Genomic DNA, 21,549 nt, shown 5'->3' on the forward strand with positions numbered 1-21,549 from the left:
TTTGCCTCCCAAGGTCATTAGTGTTTGGGTTCTGCTAGCAGTTTGGATCTGTAGGATAAACAGCATTGAGGGCCAAATAAGGACACCATGTGCAGTGCAAAAAAACCAAAAAAAACGATTAGGTCATCTTAGGCTGGTCAGAATCAAGGACGTTGTTAGTGTGACTAGAAAGACTGATAGGTGAGTGTGCTATAGTGCCAACGCTCATGCTTAATGCTTTAAAAATGCCCTGTGTTGGAAATAGCAAAATTTTTAATTTAACTAAAAATAGGACATAACTTACTGATGCGGAAATGTGCTAATGCTTATTTTATCCATCCAGCCATCCATCCATCCATTAAAATATGCAAGTGCTCTTTGTTTTGATGATGGTGTGAAGGAGCATCACAGAAAGTTTGATGGATAAACAAGCATAATTGATTTTGCGATGTCCGGCAGTGACATGTAACTATCCAAAAACATGATCAAATTGTGAGAAAAACACTTAGCTAGCAATGTTTCACAGACGCAATGTATGTTTGCGTATATGGCTGCTTATAAGATTTGATCTTTGCAGGCAAAAAGAACAAACCTAAATACAAACAGCCATCATCACGGTAAAATATTTATTTGTCAATGACACCATTTGTGCAAACATGCAAAGGAATCGAAATACTGTTTCTCTTCTCGCTCATGTTTTTATTGTCACTGCAATATAAAAAATGTTTATTTAAATATTAGCATAAATCCATATATGGATATATATATATATATATATATATATATATATATATATATATATATATATATATATATATATATATATATATATATATATAAACTAGGGATGCACCGGAAAAAAAATTCTTGGCCGAAACCGAAAACCGAAAAAGGAGGAAAGCAAGGCCGAAAACCGAAACACCGAAAGAAATTATGGCAATTATTATTACCATTGCATTTATGTCTATGACTGTGTACTAACCTTTGTAAAATCAAGGCATTTCAATTGCATAAATTAATATTAAAGTTTCAAAGAATTAATCAATTACAAATTATTAAAATATTTATTTATAGCACATTGCAACAATGCACAGGATAAAATAAATTAAAATTTAGTCTTAAATGTTTAACTTTAATGCACTCATGTGTACATTAAATAATAATGTACAGGCCCTCTGGCCTGCTGAAAGGTTGTACAATTAAATATGTTCTTTCATAAAAACAAAGTTCATTTAGAACAAGTGCAACTGCTTAAAGATACAACAATACAACAATATCACTGGGAAACTTCCTGCCTTTTCAAAAACGTCCACCACACGGAGTGCGCATGCTCGGAGGGGTTTTGCTTTACTGTGCGTTTGCGTTCCTCTGATATTCAGCACAGCGATCGGGATGTTTGGATTTCAAATTAAACCCGACATGGAGAAAGTTTTTGCAGACGAAATTTCGGCATTACATGTTTTGCAAATCGCTATCCGTGGGTCTTTCTCAGATATACTGAAATACGTCCACACCGCAGACATGTTGTTTCAGACATGCACGTGCAGGCAGCGGTTTCTGTTTGCGTCATCACAACAAACTGTTTCGGCCGTGTTTTTTCGGTGATCAAAGTCTTTCGGCCGAAAATTTTCGGTAACCGAATATTCGGTGCATCCCTGATATAAACCGAGTAAGTATATCTTGTAAACATATGAATTTACAGCTAAATAATGGATATATACCTGAATTTTGTTAATATACAACTATACGCCCAAATAGATGTAAACAGTTGTAGGTGCAAATATACAGTAATCCCCCGTTTATCACCACGGTTACGTTCCAAAACCGCCCGTGACAAACAACAAACCGCAGTAAACGAACGCCACCCCAAAAATGCTATTTTATGTATACAGTACTGTACTGTATAACAATTTAATTCATTTTATAATTCATAATTATTACTGTACATCCAGGGATTACTGTACATCCAAATACATGTAAACATTCTAATATTCTGAAGTGATTGTGGGAAACTTGCTTTTTTTTGGGTGGTTTTCCTGATTTCAGCCACCTATACAACAGTTTTCCCAAATTTGGATCCAAATTGCTGTAAAGTACTTAATGGTCCATGAAATGATCATAATGAGAGTATTCTACATGCACAGATGCTTTTGCTTTACTAAACTGGTAGTTATTTGGAAACATCTCTCTTCTCTCCCCCTCTTTTTTGCTGAGCAGTGCTGTGATCTGGGTTATCACGCCTCTTTAAACCGGGCCCTGCGCACCTACCTCTCAGCCGAGTATAACCTGGAAACGTCTCGTCACGAGGGGCTGGACATCATTGAGAATGCTGTGGACAGTCTGGACCCTCGCAGTGACCGTCAGCGCTTTATGGAGATGTATCCCACAGCTTTCTGTCCTCCGGTCAAGTTTGAGTTCCAGCCACACATGGGAGATGAGGTTAGACGTGCATTTTCTTGTCTCTCTCGAGCACATTATGTGAAATTATGTTTTTGTTCTTGTGCATTAGAGTACTCTGTAAAGTCCTAGCTGCCAGTGGTTAAACATTGAGTGATATAGACATTGACAATCAAACTTAATCGTAGGAACATCAAACCACAGATTTCAAAATGATACCAGACATTATACCACAGCCTCTGGACAATGCCCCTGCTACAGGTTTATGTAGTATTGACTGTGTTGTGCTTTTAAGGATCTCTGTTTTGTGTTAGTGCAAATTAAAAAAGGTATGCAAATGAGAAGCTGGATTCACTGTGGTTAAAGACGTTTTATTCCCCAGTTTTAATCTATCTCAGCTGCTAGGGAAACATTAAACAGAGAGCCTAGGACAAATCACGTTAGAGTTCTTTCCCGGAGGTGTTTATTGCAACTTTTCGCTTCCAAATTTGCAGTTTTTTTACTGATAGCATGTCCATGCCGATTTTACATCTAATCATTTCGTGATCCCAATGCCCAACTAAGTAAAACCCGTATGGTGCGACTATTGGGTTTACGGTTATACGGTTATTTTGTTCTTTCATAACTGTTAATAAGCGTTTGTTTGTTTTTTTCTTCTTCAGGTGTGCCAGATCGCAGCGCAACCTCCAGTCCAGGCTGAGCTGATTCTAAGGTTCCAGCAGCTCCAGTCACGTCTGGCCACACTGAAAATTGAGAATGAGGAGGTGAGCAAGCCTGTGTTCTTCCATTAGCTGTGTTGTAAAACACTAGAACATTCCCAATTTGCTGTCTACCATCACAAAGAACCTGGATACGCCTCAAGCAGACATAACACACCTGACTGCCAGTTTTTATTTATGTTGCCTGAATTATCACTTAAATATGCAGCAATTTCATAATTTCCACATCAATTAATATGGCAGAAGAAATATATAAAAAATCTATTATAGTAAATGTGTTACTTCCCAGAACACTTTTGATCCAGACACATCAGATGTCCACAGACTGTTGCAAAGCCTGGGGCTAAGCCCTCAAAGACTAAAAGATTAAGATCACACGACTCATTGGGCTCCACTCTATTGCCTTATTTATTTTGTTTCGTTTTTTTCAACAAATTTTTTTTAAAGTGGTTGGAAAAGAGCGGCTCATTGGGGCAGTCACCAACCTGCGTTTATCTTCCCTGCCTTTTTTTAATCCTATCGTCATTCCACATTCTTTACGTTCGTTTCTTCTGGCTGTGGAGGAAGTCATGTCTGTGAAGGCTGGCAACCTGCTGAATGTGCAAAAGATGGTTTTGATAGGGGAGGCTGAGATTTGGCTGTTGATTGGTGGAGAGACAGGATCAGCACATCTTTCATTGAAAAGCTTGAGACTGTATTTATATAGTCATCAGTGCATGTTTTGTTACCACATCAAGGCTGATAATACTGTTTTCAACCTGGTGGACACTTTGTTCCCAAAGCTTCCTTTCACTGCCTCGATCTGTCCAGGATGAAAAATCAATGGGGAAGCACCATAGAGGTTTTGGGTCCTAAAGGTCCTAAGGGTTGAAACACATCATCCTATATGAGGTTGGGGTTATTTCCTGGATGGCTGAGTTGTTAGCAGATATTCAATAGGAAGGGATTTGAGATTTCCTGTCGACTTCCCACAGACACGTCATTCTCTTAAAAATGAAGACGAGCATGCTTTATATCCCGGATGCAAAGCACAGCCTTGTTGCCTTTCGTTTGAGTTCTGAAGCAGCTGTTTCCTTATGCCCACAAAAATATGCAGAAACCCTGACAGTGTATTTGGTTTGTTGTCTGAGGCATTTGGAAAACCTACTAATCAATCCAAAGCCCTGACATTGAAGACACTATAAACATGTACAGTATCTCACAATAGTGAGTACACCCCTCACAATTTCAGCAAACTTTTTTATTTTCTTAATGGACAATACCATGGCACATTTAGTCAATGTGCAGCTTGTATAGCAGTTTAGATTCTCTAAAATATATCCAAGTTTTATTTCTATAGTATTGTATATTGTATATTATAATAATGACACTGCATTCCTGGAGTCCACCATTCATCTTGCAGCATTTTCTTTTCTTCAATACATATAAACCAGATTTTCAGACCTGTTGCTTTTGTTTTTTGTTTTTTATCACTCAAAATAAGTGTGTGTGTCAGGAAAAAATCAAGTCATTTTTGCATTACAAGCAAGTCATCAAGCTGCCATCTTTATTTCGTTCACACGGGCCCTCCTGTTATTACAGGAACTGCACATACTGAGACGTAGCTCCTTCCTAAATATTTGTCAATTTCCTAACTAACAGAAGAAATAAAAACTTCCCTTCAATTGGACTAAATTTCAGCTCGGTGTCCTTATCTCCAAATGCTCCCTGCTTTTTATCCTGCTTAGCTACTCTTTTGATGTATATGATTTTGGTGCTTAAAAGGTTTAGAGATCAGACATTATTCAGAAGGAAGTGCGCTTTTCCTTTCATCGCTTTACTCATTAGTTTTCACCATTCAATAGATATTCGCATTACGTTTACACTCGTTTGATTCTGAATAAAAGAATCTGTTGGTTTTGCTGGAGATAAACCTCTGCGAGGCAGATCAATAGCAGAAAGCCGTGCTTTCTGTGACCCTATGCAGTGTGAAGTCACAGATTGCTGATAACTCGTATAACAGCAAGCCGTCTCCCGTTTAGCAGGCTGTCACGTACATTCACACCAATGCTTACAACACGAGTGCTAGAGAAGTGCTTGTCCTGTAGGCTTTATTTTGCCCCAAAAAAGTGTCAATTGTAAAATTGGAAATGGCAGCAATTGAATTTTATTGAAGCATACTGGAGACTAGATGCACAGATATATCTACAGAACCTTTCATGTCTGGATTTGGATTGGTCTGCCTTGTAAGAAGCAGTGTTGGAGGCAAGACATTCATCAGGGCTCAGTACAAAAAAGGGATTGATAAAATTCGATGAGCCCTTTCATTTTTTTAAGCAGCTTTGTAATGTTTATGATATATTCTCTCTGTTTTGGCATTTTAAAGTATGACCTTCTAAGCATGTACTGTAAACATGTATGTCCTTTTCCTCGCATATTGTGCACACAAACAGGCGTGACGGCTTTCTGAACAAGAAACTGTCACGGAAACCCGGTGACTAAGAGCTGAAAAGCAGAAGAGTCTATAACACTCGTAATGGCTTACAGCATGTTTAGGCCAGAACAAAGCAAATGATTCATCAGGGTCAAAGACGGGTATTAATCAGATATCGGTTGTTTTTTAAGTTTCTAGTGATTTGTTTATTTTTTTCCTCACAGGGTTTAAAATAGCAAAATATTTCTGGCTTTTTTTTAACATGCTGCTGTTTGTTTTATTGAGTAGAGGGGTGAAATTAGAAAGGTTAGCATGAAATAAAGTATTCCTTTGCATCAAATTTGAAAAATGCTGCCTAGAAAATCCAAACTCCAGCAGATCCAGTCCAATGATCTTTTTCTTGATTGTATTGTTATTATTATTATTATTATTATTATTATTATAACTATTATTATTATTATTATTATTATTATTATTATTATTATGGTTTTATGTATTTTTTATTTATTTTACATAATTTTTTATTTATTTATGTTATAAATTATAATTATAAATTACATAGGTGTGTATACATTCTTGGTTTGAAAGAGGCAGTTGGTTTGAAAGAGGCAGATGTATGATCCGCTGTGGCAACCCCTAACGGGAGCAGCCGAAAGAAGAAGAAGAAGGAGTGTATACATTCATTAATCTTAAGTAACAGGTCAAGGCCAAGAAGGATCCTAGTTCTATCAAAGAAACTCCGTTTGTAGGATTGAAATACACACTGAATAGGATTTTTACACACACCTAGGGAAATTTTCACGTAGCCAGGACATTTACGGCATGGTTTAGGATGTTGGAGGAAACCAGATGTAGGAGGAAACCATGGACAAGCAGAACAACTGCATGGAGACAGCAACCCATTCTCAGTGTAGAACCACAGTCCTTGGAGATGTAAGGTGAAGATGTAATGCTATCTTCTGGTTAATATATTTGTATACTCAGTGGAAATTATACTGACTTAAGCCTATTTTATCTTCCACTCTGTTGGTGAAACATCAGTGACACAAACATGCCATGCTTGTATTTTTGGTGTTACATGTTCCTGTTCCAGCATCCTGGACACTTTTGTTTCTTACCGTTGATTGAGATGGACCTAGGCGGTTAGTGTCCATTACCTGGTGTTATCTTTCTTTAATCTGTATGGGATTGGGTGCAACACTGTCTGACCCTTAGTGTTAATAAGGGGGTATGAACTCGCCTGTGTGTGTTAGAGTTCTGTCCACAAGTTTTACTGCCCATAAAACTCTGAGGCTGATGGTCACAGAGGTTTGTATGCGCATGCTCGAAAGCTTGGTTTTATTAGTCTCCTCTGAGCGTCCCTCAAAGGGTATAAATGATTATATACAAGCTGAGTATGCCTGATAGTCTCTCAGAGAGCGAGAGAGAGTTCTAGCTTTTGCGTTATCCCAGTTTTGGACCTTCCTTTTTCTCCAACCTTTGATTTCCATTGTTTAATATTGGCCATGTAATTATTTGTTATAAATTTTTTTAATACAGGTTATTGTCTGGTCTGCGTTTCAAATAATGTGCTTCATAGGTTTTGTTGGTCAAAAAAAAATAAATAGATGGAATAAAACATTTTCCGTTCCCAGCATTCTTTATGGAAATGCGGAGCGGCGGGTGAGGAAGGAGCTAAATTAATTCTAAAAGCATAAGTGAATAACATCCCTCTCAGGCTTCCTGCAGGAAGAGTTCTGCAAATTGATTGGTTTTATATTGGTGTCATGTTCAAGGTCTGATGAATTTGTACATGGTGAATATGAGAGCAGAATTCCTGTATAGTTCTCTTTCTTCACCTGCTTTTTAATTCAGTTGTTGATTTATGTGCTTGTCTGTGTATATGTGTATGATATGTGTAAGATTTGTTGTGTCTGTTTTCTCTTCCTAACTATTTTCAGTCAAGCGCATACAAAAGAAAAAACATCCCAATCTACTGGTGCTGGTTCCAAAAGTTCATTGTTCTAAACGAGATTGGAAACCAGGTTATTGTTTTTTTCTCCCTCATATCTGAAGCAATGATTCCTTGCAGATCAAGAAGACCTCTGAGGCCACTCTGACCACCATCCAGGACATGGTGACTATAGAGGACTACGACGTGTCTGAGTGTTTCCACCACAGCCGCTCCACAGAGTCGGTTAAGTCCACCGTGTCCGAGACGTATCTCAGCAAACCCAGCATTGCCAAGAGACGTGCCAACCAGCAGGAGACCGAGCAGTTCTACTTCATGGTGAGTCCAGCTGTAGCTCAGTATGGGATACTGGTGGGAATCCAGGGAATAAAAAGTAAAAAAAAAAAAAAAAAACAGTGATAATTTGTATTAAATGCATCCTTGTCAATCGTCCAGTTTAACTCTAACCCTTGAACACTGATGCTTTGTTGCTATTTTCTCTTGTCAGAAATTCCGTGAGTTTCTAGAGGGCAGCAATCTGATCGCCAAACTCCAGGCTAAGCATGACCTGCTGAAGAGAGCACTCGGAGAAGGTACCTCATACAAAAATACTGGCTTTCACACATGCTTATTTGCCAGAGACAGCCATGTCATTGTTGACCCTGCTCTCTGACCCTAGCTAGAAACCGTTTTCTGTTTTAGTCTATTTATTCTGGAACTGTCTAGCTAGCAATAGTCTTATGATCTGTGGAGTTTCTGAGCAATTTGAACACATGTGTGTGTGTGTGTGTGTGTGTGTGTGTGTGTGTGTGTGTGTGTGTGTGTGTGTGTGTGTGTGTGTATATGTATGTGTATATATATATATATATATATATATAGAGAGAGAGAGAGAGAGAGAGAGAGAGAGCTGTATATGTATATCTATGTGTTCTATCGTTATTATGCGGTATGTATACTGTGTATATGTAAAACTAATTGTATATATAAAGCACTATGCTGCGAATCTCATCTCAATCTGAGATGTCAAAATGAACAAAATGTACATCCCTGTTAATTATTTTTTAAATCGGTTTATTTTTTTCTAGGTGGATTTATGTTTTTTTTTCCAGTAGCATGAACACAAACGTTACTTAGGAATAGATAATTATGATATTTTTTAAGATAATGTTGTTTGGTGCAGATTTTTATTACATTGTGCAAAATAAAAGAGAGAGAGAGAGAGAAATAAACAAAAAAATAAAAGCTGGATATTTCTTTAAATTCTAATGTAGGATGTTAGAGGTATGAAGCTAGGAGGATTTTAACCTCAAAATCTCTGTGCTAAACACCAGTTCTACCTGTGAGAATATGCGATATATATACACACCCGTTAGCTATCTTAACGAATCTACGAATTTGCTAGTCATTTTAGTGCTAGCTGTGATTTGCATGAGGACATAAAGGCCTCGCGATAAACACATTCATTAAGCTTGACATGTTTATTGAGGATAAATGCAATGAGATGTTTTTATGATTATTTTCCGAGTTATACCATTTGTCAGTGTTTTCATTTTGCCATATTGTAGTATCGTCATACCGGTAGTTTCTACAAACTAAATGACAGCTTAATTTAATCATATTCTATAACAAATGGCGGCAAGTTTCATGAACACTTCCTTTTGTGATCAGCAATAATGATCAGCACTCCAGGACACACTCAGCTGTCAGTGCTGGCATGCCTGACTGCTCTGGAACGCATTTAATATAATCACAGCTGCAGATGTTCGCCGGTATGAGGTGTGTGTGGGCTCTATGGGGCTGTCAGTGGAGATATGTTCAGTCTTTACTGTCCAGCCTCAACCTGCATCTGTCTGCAACTTGAGAAGGCAGACATAGATTATAAGGCTTCAGATCGTGGTGATGAGTGAAATAGAATAGAAGAATAGAATAGCCTTTATTTGTCAAATATACATTAGAGCACAGTGAAATTTGTTCTTCGCATATCCCAGCTTGCTCGGAAACTGGGGTCAGAGCGCAGGGTCGGCCATGATATGGCGTACCTGGAGCACTGAGGGTTAAGGGCCTTGCTCAAGGGCCCAAGAGTGGCAGCTTGGCTATACCGGGGCTTGAACCCCCAACCTTCTGATCAGTACCCCAGTGCCTTAACGACTGATCCACCACTGCCCCAAAATAGGTTTTCTTCACACTCTTCTCTAACTTTTTTCATTTGAAAGCGAAGTTGATGGATGTTTGCACCCAATTCTAAACCAGATGCTACATTGCATGTGCTCTACAGGGTCTTTGACAGCCAAATCATTCTAATCATGTTTTTTTCCCCTCTCTGTTCCTGTTTCCTTTTTTGTGTGTCTGTCTTTTCTGTATCTGTCCTCTTCGTCTAGGTCACCGAGCAGAGTACATGACTACAAGGTAAACTCATTTTTGACTGAATATGAGAGTGCAGTCTTTCCAAGAACATATTGAAAGGCAATGTGTTGCTGGGGAAATAGCTTCAATCTGTAAACTATTGATTTCAAGGTTATAACTGAGACAGCTGCACCTGTAGAGGGGTGTTCAATTTTCTTCATAGATGTTGTTGAATGTAGCATTGGTTTTTATTGGTGCATGCATTGCTTTTTTACACAATACAGGTAGTCGTCGACTTACGACCTATGCAACTTACGACCATTCGACTTTACGACCACAGTCCCTAGCCACGGCGTACGACAGTGCGTACCAGCTTCCGGCACCAGCTTCCGACTGTACATATAGCTTACTCTATTTACGACTAAATCGTGTTACGACCGATTTGTCGGTCCCAATTATGGTCGTAAGTCGAAGACTACCTGTATTAAATTGTGTAATGCAATTATACACTTAATAGATGGCAGGATCAAAGTGGTTATTTTGTAGCTTTTAGATACTCTTTTAAAAAAACTGATTAAACTGCACCAAAAAAGAGAAAGTTTCCACAGTTTGTGATCTATTGAAAACTTTCTAGTTGTTTTATGCATTGAAGGTGAAAAGTGAATCCTTAGATGATACTGTGATGTTCATAGGTAGATGAATAGTTAAATTAAATGTATGTATGCACTCTTAGGGAGGAAATGCTTCTTTAAAGTTTTGATGTTTTTTTTAAGTTTCATACAACAGTCTGTGTTATAGTGGGTTAATAAATATGAATGAATAGGATATAAATAATATAGTGGGATAAAAATTGATAACCCATTAATCCATTAGGAAAAAAAAACTGTATGGTCTTAAATACATGAATCCCTGAGTATGTAATTCATCAAATTAAAGTATCCAAGTATCATTAAAACAAATATATGCAGTACAGACATGCAAATAAGATTAAGTGTATCTTACAAAGACGATTTAATCAAGAGATGAGCTCTGATTCAAAAAGGTTGTCATTGTGGTCAAAATGTTCCCCTCAGTCCGATTAAATACCCAGAAGAGAGAAGTCCAAATACACAGGATTATGAGTTGTTTAGATAAAGACACAGTGATGATTGCAGCAGAAATTTATTAGGTTAGTGGCATGGAAAGATTCAAATCCCATTCATCCTACCCCACTTTTCTGGCACATTCCGAAATTCCTGAATAGGATCTGTTCCAGCCATATAGGAGTCTTTTTCCACGCCCCGATTCAAGGACAAATTCACCCATTGCTCAAACGTTCAATGTCGTATCCGTGACAGCACACTCATCCTGAGCACTGAGCTTTTCTCTGGCAGGCCTGGCAGTGCTGATTACTGAGTTTGATGTAATATTAGCTGTGTAGTTGAGTCTAATCTGCATCAGCATCAGCATTTTAAAAGGTCATATGACAGATTACATGCTGCCCCACACTGCGCTTTCTGAGAAGCACAATGGGAAGTTGCAGTCTGCAGTCGTGCATTAAAATGTATATAAGCAAAGGAAAATATCATCTTTATGGGTTTTTTTTTTAATTATTTGTTTGTGTGTATAAACATATTTTTTTTCATAGACCTCCAAATCTTCCTCCTAAACCACACTGGAGGTACAGACCTCGCTCAGTTTTTAACATAAAGCTATTTAATGGCAATTTGGAGGCCTTTTTAAAGGTACAAAACATAGCAGATAATAGAAAATTCACATGCTATGATCTAATGAGCCAGTAACATTCTTCAGCCTCATCTTTTCCTGAGATTATTACAGTCTGTTTAACCTATGAACTCAGTCTTCACAGACAAGAGAAATATGGGGCTGTGTGTGTGTGTGTGTGTGTGTGTGTGTGTGTGTGTGTGTGTGTGTGTGTGTGTGTGTGTGTGTTACCCTGTTTTTTTTGTACTAAAACAATTCTGCACTCTGATCCAGTACGGATTCTAGCGATTCGTTTTGCTAATGGATTTGCTGGCTGATTTATGACTTAATCAGAGTGTAAGGATTCCCAGTGTAAAAATGATAAGTAAAAGTTTAGCTAAATTTCTATCTGGATTTGGGAACCTCCAGAGATCTGAACACAGTAGACAATTATGTTGAAGTGACATGTTTTATTACTTGTTCTTGTCACTTGTTCTGAGTTTATAGCTCTTAATTTCTGTTTAAAAACTTTTCTTTTTTACTGGGACCACAGATTTATAGTTGCTTTTTCTTTTTATTTATGATTGTATAATAACCATGAATTTAAGAGTTGAGTTTTAGTGATTGGAACTGAAGTAACTGACTAGCCAAGAGCCTGCTTTACAGGTTACAACACTGACACTATGGTGATGGAAAAAGGGTGTATGTGTGTGTATGTGTGGGGTTTATGTGTGTTTGTGTGTGCGTGTGCGCTCCCTATGTTCTCTCTGTAAAGCTGACTCTGTAGTACAATGGCAGACTGGTAATAATATGTGGGCTGTTATTGGTGGCTTGTAGTGCTGGGACTGAGTAACTGGTTTACTTTTTCTGTTTCTCTCTCTCTTCTATGTTTTTACTCTGTTCTTTGCTCGTAGCCGTGGACGGCGGAACTCTCACACCCGGCATCAGGTAGAGCATCTGTCATGCTGTAACTGGCTTATGCTGCCTCTTACCCTTTCTCGCAAACCTAAACATGTTTAGTTTATGTATTCTTGTGCACTTGCTAACAGAGAGAGAAGAGCAATTGAACCTTTACAGACCCACTGTGTATCCAAAGCTTAATTTATTCACTGTATATAGTACAAATTCTGTCACTTTATAGCAATGTCTAAAAGCATATTATAGAATCTCTGGTGAACCTGTGAAGTCCTGCAGTACAATATTTTTTGTTATAGGTTTTTGGACAAACAGAAAAACTAATTCTATTCAATCTTTAATATTAAATCCATTGTTATTGAAAATCATCCCGGTTTAAACAAGCAGGTCTCTAAGAGGTACTAGCAAAGTCAAAAATGTGTTTCCTTCCAAAGATTTTGATGTCTTAGCTTATTTATTTGACTGCACTATGACTTACATGTTCTATTGTACTGAAAGCTTGAAAAGTTCACCTTAGCTAAATCAGTTTGCTGTTGGCTATCAGGTGGAAAATCAGTGGGATATAGAAAACCATTTTATACCATAGTATATATGAGAATATCAGTGTTTTGGGATACTATTAGTGACAGGAAAGAACATAATTGAATGATTGTTTGAAATATGGAAACAATCTCAAATTTGTATCAGATTAGCTTGAGCATTGAGTGTTGAAATTAAATCCAAATGGTTTTACTGACACACAAAATATTCCATTGTGATTCTCAGGCCAAGAGATCCAGATCAAAAGTTGCATAAATGAATCTAAAATGTGGACATATCCCAGTTTATTTATTATATATTATAAATTTGTTTTTTTTGGAGCTGGCTGAGAGAAGCTGGTCTCTAGCTAGCCTGTCCATATATATATCCACTCTCTGTACATTATCCTTATTAAAAGCATTTAAAGAATTGTGCCAAGATTGGAGCTAACAGTGCCAACAAGAGACAGATTGAGTATTTTACCCTGCAACTGTCAGAGATGACCTTCCCAGTGAAGAACATACATTTTCTATGTTGTCCAGTCGAATGGCTTAACTCAAACTTTTACTGTGCCCAATGAGGTGTAAAATTAGATTTTGTTCATCGCTTGTATTCATTATTGGAGGTGAAAATTCTATTTAAAGCTAGAAAATCCCCGCTGGGTCTGTAATCACTTCTCTCATGTACTAACATACTTAAAACAAACAGCATGCGTTATGGATTCAAGGAAATGCAATGTTTTGCTTGGTTTATGTAAAAAAAAATTAATAATAATATACAAATATATATATATATATATATATATATATATATATGCATATATATATATATGCATTGTGAGTATTTCATCAGTATAGATTTTCTTTCAAAAGGACTCTGGCCAAGTTATTCCACGAATTGTAGAGAGCTGCATTCGATTCATCAATCTTTATGGTAAGCTATATTTTAGTTATATCCTGACTACTTCTACACAATTATATGGTGCAAAATAGTGATTGTTGTCACTGCAATATGATGACAGGTCTAAGAGGATGTTTACTCTAAAGCTTTTGTTCCGGCTTTTTTTTTTTTTTTTTTTAGCTTTATTGCCTCCTCTTTTTGCAAACTGGCTCCAGCAAAGGTTTAGACAATGTCTGCAGTTTGGTTGTAGCTCTGTGTGTTATGACGGAATATGTTTTAAACTCCCAGCAAAAAAAAGCCTATATATTTGAAACAGTTCGACAATTTAGTCATAGCTGCTCAGGGGATTGTGGTAATAATAAAAAAACTTTAATTTTTAATAAATATTTAATTAATTGCAAATTATTGCAGGAAGTAACATTTCCTTCTCACATGTCTTTGTAATGGGTTCCTCATGTTTTCATGTACTGAGTCTGCATTCGCCCAATCATTCTGAGATTTTGAGTTTAATTAATGCCATAGTTTTGGGGATAGCTATGGCATCTTTAGAATGGCATCCTCTGCCCTCATATGACATTCATGGGCAGGTATGTGGAAGAGGGCAGACAGCATGTCCTTTGTGTCTTATGCCACACTGTTACCCAGTATAAAAAGCAGATTTTAGAGAAACAGTGGCTGGCTTCACATGTCTTGGAGGAAGTGAGTACTAACCATAATCCTCCTCGCTTGCTCTCATGTGATCTTTGTTAGTGCATTGGAGTTGGTAAGAACAAACTGAGGAAAAATCTGAGGAAAATCCAAAAATGTGTCAGAGTGTAGTCCCATGTTAGTTCAGTTAGTCATTTCGCCATTTTATGTTTCTGTGTATAGCTTATACACTTTTCTCTTTCTCCTTCTCTTTATTTCTCTCTCTTTCTCTCTCTCTCCTTCTTTTCACTACAGGACTTCAGCATCAAGGCATATTCCGTGTATCTGGCTCTCAAGTTGAAGTCAACGATATTAAGAATTCATTTGAGAGAGGTGGGTGGTGAAATGTTGTCACAGTGTCTGGCTTCTAATATATTAATGAGGAGTGACTGTTACATAATCGTTGAGACTCTTCTCTGCTCTGACTTGCATGCTGAGTTTATACTGCAAATGATGATTACAGTCTCTAATATATGTATTTATTTGTGCATGAATAGTGTAGTCGTGCTTGTGGCAGTTTCCATGTTGTCACGCTTTTCACCTGAGATCACCTCAAGCCTTGACCTTATAAAAGCAGGGTTCCTGTATTTATTCAGTATGGCAGGGTTTATCTCTGAATATTAACTCTAGATTGTGGAGTATAGGTTTATTTACGTATCTGTGTCCCCCAGGTAACGACCCTCTGACAGATGATGAGGATAACCATGATATCAACTCTGTGGCAGGAGTTCTCAAACTCTACTTCCGAGGTCTGGAGAACCCCCTCTTTCCAAAGGAGAGGTTTAATGACCTTATCTCCTGTATCAGTAAGTGCACACACATAGACATGCACAGAATTTGCAGACTATACAAACGTTTTTGCTGGACATTAGAAAACATTTGTGGGTTAGCAAAAAAAAAATTAAACGGCCAATCTTAATTTAATTAGTGCAGCCACACACACACACACACACACACACACACACACAGGTGAGGCAGGCTGGTTTGGTTTCCTCTCACTACATTATAAAAAACCTACAGAGGCATCAGACAAAACATGTTATGAATGAATTTATTTGATCTGACTCTTTAACAATGGTAAAAATGGAAATTGGAAAACATTTTTCTGGATCTATACGTAATTTTATATACCCAAAGAGGATTGTCTTAGATTTTTTATTTATTCTTTTATTTTTAAAAAATTCTTTTAACGACCTTGACTCTTATTTATTTTTATTTCCTCACTTGCATTTAATACATTTCCTGATTCACAGGCTTTCAATTTCTGTATCAGTATCAGAAAAAAGAACAATTACTTATTAAACAATAATTATGTTATTAAATAACAAAAATGTAAGAATAATTCTAACTTGCGTGTATTACTGTCTAGTATAGATTTGGCACTAACCAGAATCCTCCTCACTTGCTGTCATTTGATAGAGAAGATATTTTTATTGAAATCACTTAAATGTAAACATTATTTGAATCTGTGCTTAAGTTACTGTCTACTATGGATTTGGTTGCTTTAATTGTGTATCACAGATCAGCTCAGGCTCAGTCACAGACTTGCGAAGGATAAAGCAAATGCTAACACTGAATGAATGGATCCTAATTATTGAATGATAATTCCTAATTCTTTATTTATATATGATGAGTGGTATAAGCTAACCTAGGTGTTTGTGTGCAGTCTGTACTGTATCATCTCAATGTTGAAGACCATTATTCATTCCTAGACTGTCGGTCTTGTGTTCTCATAGTGAAGCTTTTCATGAATAAAGGCCATTAGCACATCAGTAAAGCAGTAACAGTGGTCGTATTTAATACAGATCTATAGCCCTGGGCTATTCCTGGCAGCTTCACTATGCAGCAGTGTGTCCATCCATGCCGTGACACATAACCACATCATCTCGGCTTTGTACCGGAGTGAATGGTACATTGTCGGGCTGCTGGTTTTAGACAGTTTTGCGTGATCATTATAAGAGCGTTTTTATTCCTCCGATTGATTTCAGCATTATTTAGTGCAAGGGAAACTGTGTTGGAGCATAAAGAGGTGTTTAATGGACGAAGTGGAAATGAGTTAATGGGTATTTGTTGCAAGTGTGTGTGCGTGTGAGAGAAAGTTTGTTGGTTAGGACATGTGTGTGGTTGTGGATCAGGATGCCTGCAGTAAAGTAGGAGTCTCTGTGTAGGCTGCTCAGACAGTTAGGGTTTGATAGGGATTCCCTGCTGTTTACACACACTCGATCTCTTACCCCTGCTGTCAGAGCGCTGGCCTGTAACTCGGGCAGCTGCGTGCCACATTTCTCTCTTGACAATCATTCACTCGTTCCTTCGTTTTCTTAATCCCATGCTCTGTAATTTATTCTTTTTATTTTCTTGTGCAATTATGAATCCATTCAGAGCACTGAGAAAAGAAACTCTGTGTTGCAGTGTTTAACTTTCAGCCTGTTTCAGCTTTTCTCTTTCTCCTCTCTCTCTCTCTCTCTCTCTCTCTCTCTCTCTCTCTCTCTCTCGTAACTCACGTACAGACACACACAGCTCAGCTCTCTTAGCTAATTTAAATTCCTTGCTCTTTCCACTCTAAATATATCCAGTCTGAGTTGTTGCAATGATGGCCGTGGCAAAGTTTAGAGTCTGTTGAGTAGCTTCAGGCTTCCAGCTGGTGTGTCTCTCATTTTGAAATATGCAAGTCGGACACGCAGGCACGTGTAAGACAAAGTAATGTGGCATGGCGAATTCCCAAAAGCCCATCTCTCAGAAGGCACAGCAGGAGGAGGCTTTTTTTTTAGCGTGACATGGCTATTTTAAGCAAATATGAGCGGATAAAAGGATCTGCAGGGGCAGATTTGGGTTTGAGCACAGATCCCCTTGGTGTGTGTGTGGGTGCGTGTGCTGTGTATGTACGTGCATGCGTGTAATGTATGTGTGTGGCAGGAACAGAAGTTGTGCACATCTTGTGCCTTGTAATCCTCCATCATAGCACCACAGCGAAGTGCTTGCTGAGTCAGCAGACGTTTATAGAGACAAACTCTATTATTTACCTCAGAGCTGTAAAAAGTGAAACATCCTGTTTGACAGATTTTTATAGCCGCTAGTTTGCCAGTTAAACCCAAAGTTGCTTTAATAACGAATTCCAGACCTCCAATACCAGACCTTCATTCTCTGCTCTAATAATCAGCTTTGTAAATTTTGGACATGTGAAGCATATGAACAAAAGTTTATGGACACCTGAACATAAGATTTGTATATGCTTTTTGAACATTCCATTCCACACTTAGCTACTTATCCGGAAGGGTGTTAGTAAAGTCAGGTACTGATGTAGGGTGAGGAGACCTGGGCTGCAGAAATGGTTCCAATTCATCTTAAAGGTTTGGGGTTAAGGGCAGTGCTGTAGCAGGCCACTAAAGATCTTCCACTCCAACCCAAGTAAACCACGTGTTCATTTGGGCTGCAACGATAATAATCAATAATGAAATTTGTTGTCAATTAGTGCCGTTATCAAGTAGTTTGGCTGCTCAAGTAACAGTTTAGCGTATCTGGAAGATGACACACCCGCCTGCGAAATGTCAGAGTACAGGGTCAACCGGCAGCAGGAAAAGTGTGCAGTTCAAGTTATCCAAGTCATGGGAGAATTTTATATTAAATGCAACAAAGAAGACCTGCAAGTTATGCAAAGCTGAGTTTGTGTGGGATGGAAGTACCACAGTGGGGCAAAAAGTGTCACGGATAAAGGCGAAACTTCAGCATGGTAACTAGAAACTGTAGAATCCTCATCATGTAAAAATGGTATAGTTTAATAAATTACTATTGTGTAAACTGTTTGTTTGTAACTTCGGGAGAGTCGCACTGGATCTGTTCTGTTGTGACTCGCGAGTATCAGGTTGCGCAATCAGCTCACTCGCGACATCGTGATGGATTCAATTAAAACGGTGCGAACTAACACGAAATCTAAAAGCACCAAATAACAGCAGCAGTAAACGATTACATTTTTAGTCACTGTTGTGGTTTTCAGCAAATGATTATGCATTTATATACCAATGCATATTTTTTCCTTCTTTTTAATCGAGCCTGTTAGCTGCGTTTCTCCGTTCCATTTTCTTTTTATAGCATTTGTTTATAACAGAAACGTATCTGTTTACTGCAGCTTTACTACGTTCATATGCTTGTTTTCAGGGTTTGTATATTTTATTTATACATATATCATTGAACTATTATACAACATTTAATTAATTATATATTTTAAATGAAGAATTAAATCTTCACAAAATGTCTGTGTATATTTTTTCCAACAGAAAATTGTCAAAACAATAGTTTATATTGATTATTTTAAGCATGGTTGTCAAATATAATTAAAATATTCACCTTACATACTCAAATGCTGTTTTTTTTTTTAACAGTATGTAACAACCCAGCATGAGTGAATTTGTTCAAAGGAGAAAATCCCCATGCAGTCCTTAACAAGCAGCTACTATAAGCTTTAAACTTTCTTTCGGCTTCTCCCGTTAGGGGTCGCCACAGCGGATCCTCCGCACGTTTTTGATTTGGCACATGTTTCACGCTGGATGCCCTTCCTAACGCAACCCTTTCCCAATTTATCCGGGCTTGGGACCGGCACTGAGAGTGGCTGGGGATGGTTTTAAAATGTCTAAATTAAATATAGTTAAACTCAATATGTGGCTTTTGTATTTTTTTTAAGTACACTTTTATACTTAAATACCCTGCATTAGGGTTTTAAATAATTATAAATAATAATAATAAAATAAAAAACATTGAATTTTTAAAAAGTAGTTTTGTAAATCTGAATAATCGAATAGAGAGAGAAATTAATCGTCCGATTAACCGATTATCAAAATTATCGTTAAATGCAGCCCTAGTCTTCATGGATCTCTCCATGTGCACAGTAACATTGTCAATGCTTGAACAACTTTGGGTCTCTTAGTTAAGGTAAAGGGAAAGTTATTGTTATTTATTGTTGTGCAGGGAAGTAATTTTAAGACAAATGTCCTATTTCCTGAGCAGTATCACATGGTTAACAACCAGTGTAGAAAAACACAAACTAGTTTCAAAGCTTTATGAAAAAATTGCGGAATAAAACAGTGTTAATTGATGTTATTAACATTATTTATTCTTCTTATGTTCAAGCAATTTAGTATAAAATCACATTAATTTTTTTTTCATGGATAGAAATGTCATACTTTACTTTTTACAAGTTTTATTTAATGTGGTGGACTGTCCACAAAACCAGCTAGATCACTTCAAACATAGTCATTCCCTCAGTGTCTACTGAATAGAAAATGATCGGAAAATATTAATGAATATTATTAAAAACCCACACAAGGCATCATCCTCTAACTCTGAACTATTACCTGACTACCTATTTCTGATCTAAAATACTAAAACTGGAAACTCCCTCCTTAATAAAGCTGTTAAAAAGATATAATAGAATCCAGTAAGATTGAATGAAGCATTCAATCAATATCTTAAATAAAAATTGGTACCCAATGCCAGATAAGGAAGTAAATATTTAAAGTAAATTACCAATTTGGGTCAAACTTATACATCAATAATTATGAATGTAGACTGCTTTCATTGGTCTAGATTTTTATTTCATGATTCGTTTTGAAAATTCCCCCAAAAAAAAAAATGTTCGTATGTATAGATATATTTAATTGTGATAAACTCTGTAAATCTCATGCCTCTAGACATTCTATTTTCTAAATATGAACATAAAAAAATTTTTTGAGGCATGGTTTTAAAAATAGTTTAATTGTTCATTATTCTCCAAAAAACATATTGAATAGAAAAAATATATTCAAAATATATTGAAAAATTATAATATTTTTCACTATTGAATTATTAGCTACGATTTGTATTGTTAAACTTTAGCATCAGTAAGTTGAAAGGTTCTGCTCCAGTACATGTCAGATTGTGTCTGTGTAAAAGCAAATGATAAACATTGATCTCTAAAATGGGCGTTCTTTGCATCTGTACATTGGGATGAAAGTGTGTGACAAGGCAAAAATTCAAACATGCTGAGCTGCAGGTGGGATTTAGTTACAGTCAACCGACTGGTTTCAATAGTGTTCAGCATGGGTGGTAATTGAAACCAGTCAAATTCCACTGCACTCAATCCCACAGTGAAACTGCACCACGTTCACATTTTTCACCAAACTCAGCTAGAATTAAGAATAATGGTCATTTCGATACCATTTTATACCCTACGCAGTTTTTGCTGTGTACGTATCATATACATCTGCACTGCCGGGTCCGATTCAAAGAAGTTAGCATAACGACCCGATCAGAAATCTCATCCCACTTTATTTATAGCAGGTGTGAGTGGGCACGTTCAGATAGAGAGCTGGCATTAGATATGCAGAGCTGCTGATGTGCCATGGCTGACACATTTTAGGACAAGGACTGAATAATTATACGTGAATGTTGTGCCATTCACTATAACAGGAAGGACTGAGAGTGTGATTGAGCGTCTCTCTGTCCTTCTCGCTCCCATTTTCATGGATATTATTGTTTTGTCGGAAGTGTATTATTTAAATGCCAGGATATCTTCTGTAATGAGATCAGGATTCAGGGCGAGTTGCAGTGTGAATTCTTGTGACTGCATGCTGCTGAGAATAACGCTCAAGTTTTTGAGTGGATATTTTATTACCTGAAACCTACAAAAGAATACCAGATGGCTTTAGCCTGTCTAGGATGCATCAGAGTAAATAATTTACAGCTGATTTTTTTTGGATTTTGTTTTTATAGATTAGATTGTGTTGTTGAAAGAGGGACACTGAATGGTCATATCATTATCAGTCATGATACTTTACCATGCTGTTTCCTATAACAGCATGTTTCAAAGTGTTTTATTGCTTTTATACCATTGGATGCTTTTTCTTTATTAAACATGTCGTTCTTTTAATACTATTTTGGTTACATTCAGTGGAATATCCATAAAACAGATTAATTTCTGTTATCACTTCAGTTACAACAGCGTTCCCTTTCATACATTTGACTGAGAAATTAGAAAAACAAACATTTTTCCTGAATTCTTCCTTCCAGTGGTGAAAAACTTCCAGCTCTGACAC

General features: G+C 37.2%; 1 protein-coding gene across 2 annotated transcripts in view; it reads left to right on the forward strand.

The window, feature by feature from the left end:
• Positions 1 to 21,549, forward strand: part of srgap1a (SLIT-ROBO Rho GTPase activating protein 1a) — an 89,031-nt gene that overhangs the window by 49,705 nt on the left and 17,777 nt on the right. For both annotated transcript variants that reach the window (XM_046864142.1, XM_046864141.1), the window contains exons 7-15: positions 2,197 to 2,418; positions 3,039 to 3,140; positions 7,580 to 7,777; positions 7,947 to 8,031; positions 9,817 to 9,844; positions 12,379 to 12,412; positions 13,771 to 13,831; positions 14,741 to 14,818; positions 15,157 to 15,291. In XM_046864142.1, the coding sequence (XP_046720098.1) occupies positions 2,197 to 2,418; positions 3,039 to 3,140; positions 7,580 to 7,777; positions 7,947 to 8,031; positions 9,817 to 9,844; positions 12,379 to 12,412; positions 13,771 to 13,831; positions 14,741 to 14,818; positions 15,157 to 15,291 (943 nt within the window). The remainder of the gene's footprint in view (positions 1 to 2,196; positions 2,419 to 3,038; positions 3,141 to 7,579; positions 7,778 to 7,946; positions 8,032 to 9,816; positions 9,845 to 12,378; positions 12,413 to 13,770; positions 13,832 to 14,740; positions 14,819 to 15,156; positions 15,292 to 21,549) is intronic.

Source organism: Silurus meridionalis, chromosome 13, assembly GCF_014805685.1.
Source record: "Silurus meridionalis isolate SWU-2019-XX chromosome 13, ASM1480568v1, whole genome shotgun sequence".
In the NCBI taxonomy this organism is placed as follows: Eukaryota; Metazoa; Chordata; class Actinopteri; order Siluriformes; family Siluridae; genus Silurus; species Silurus meridionalis.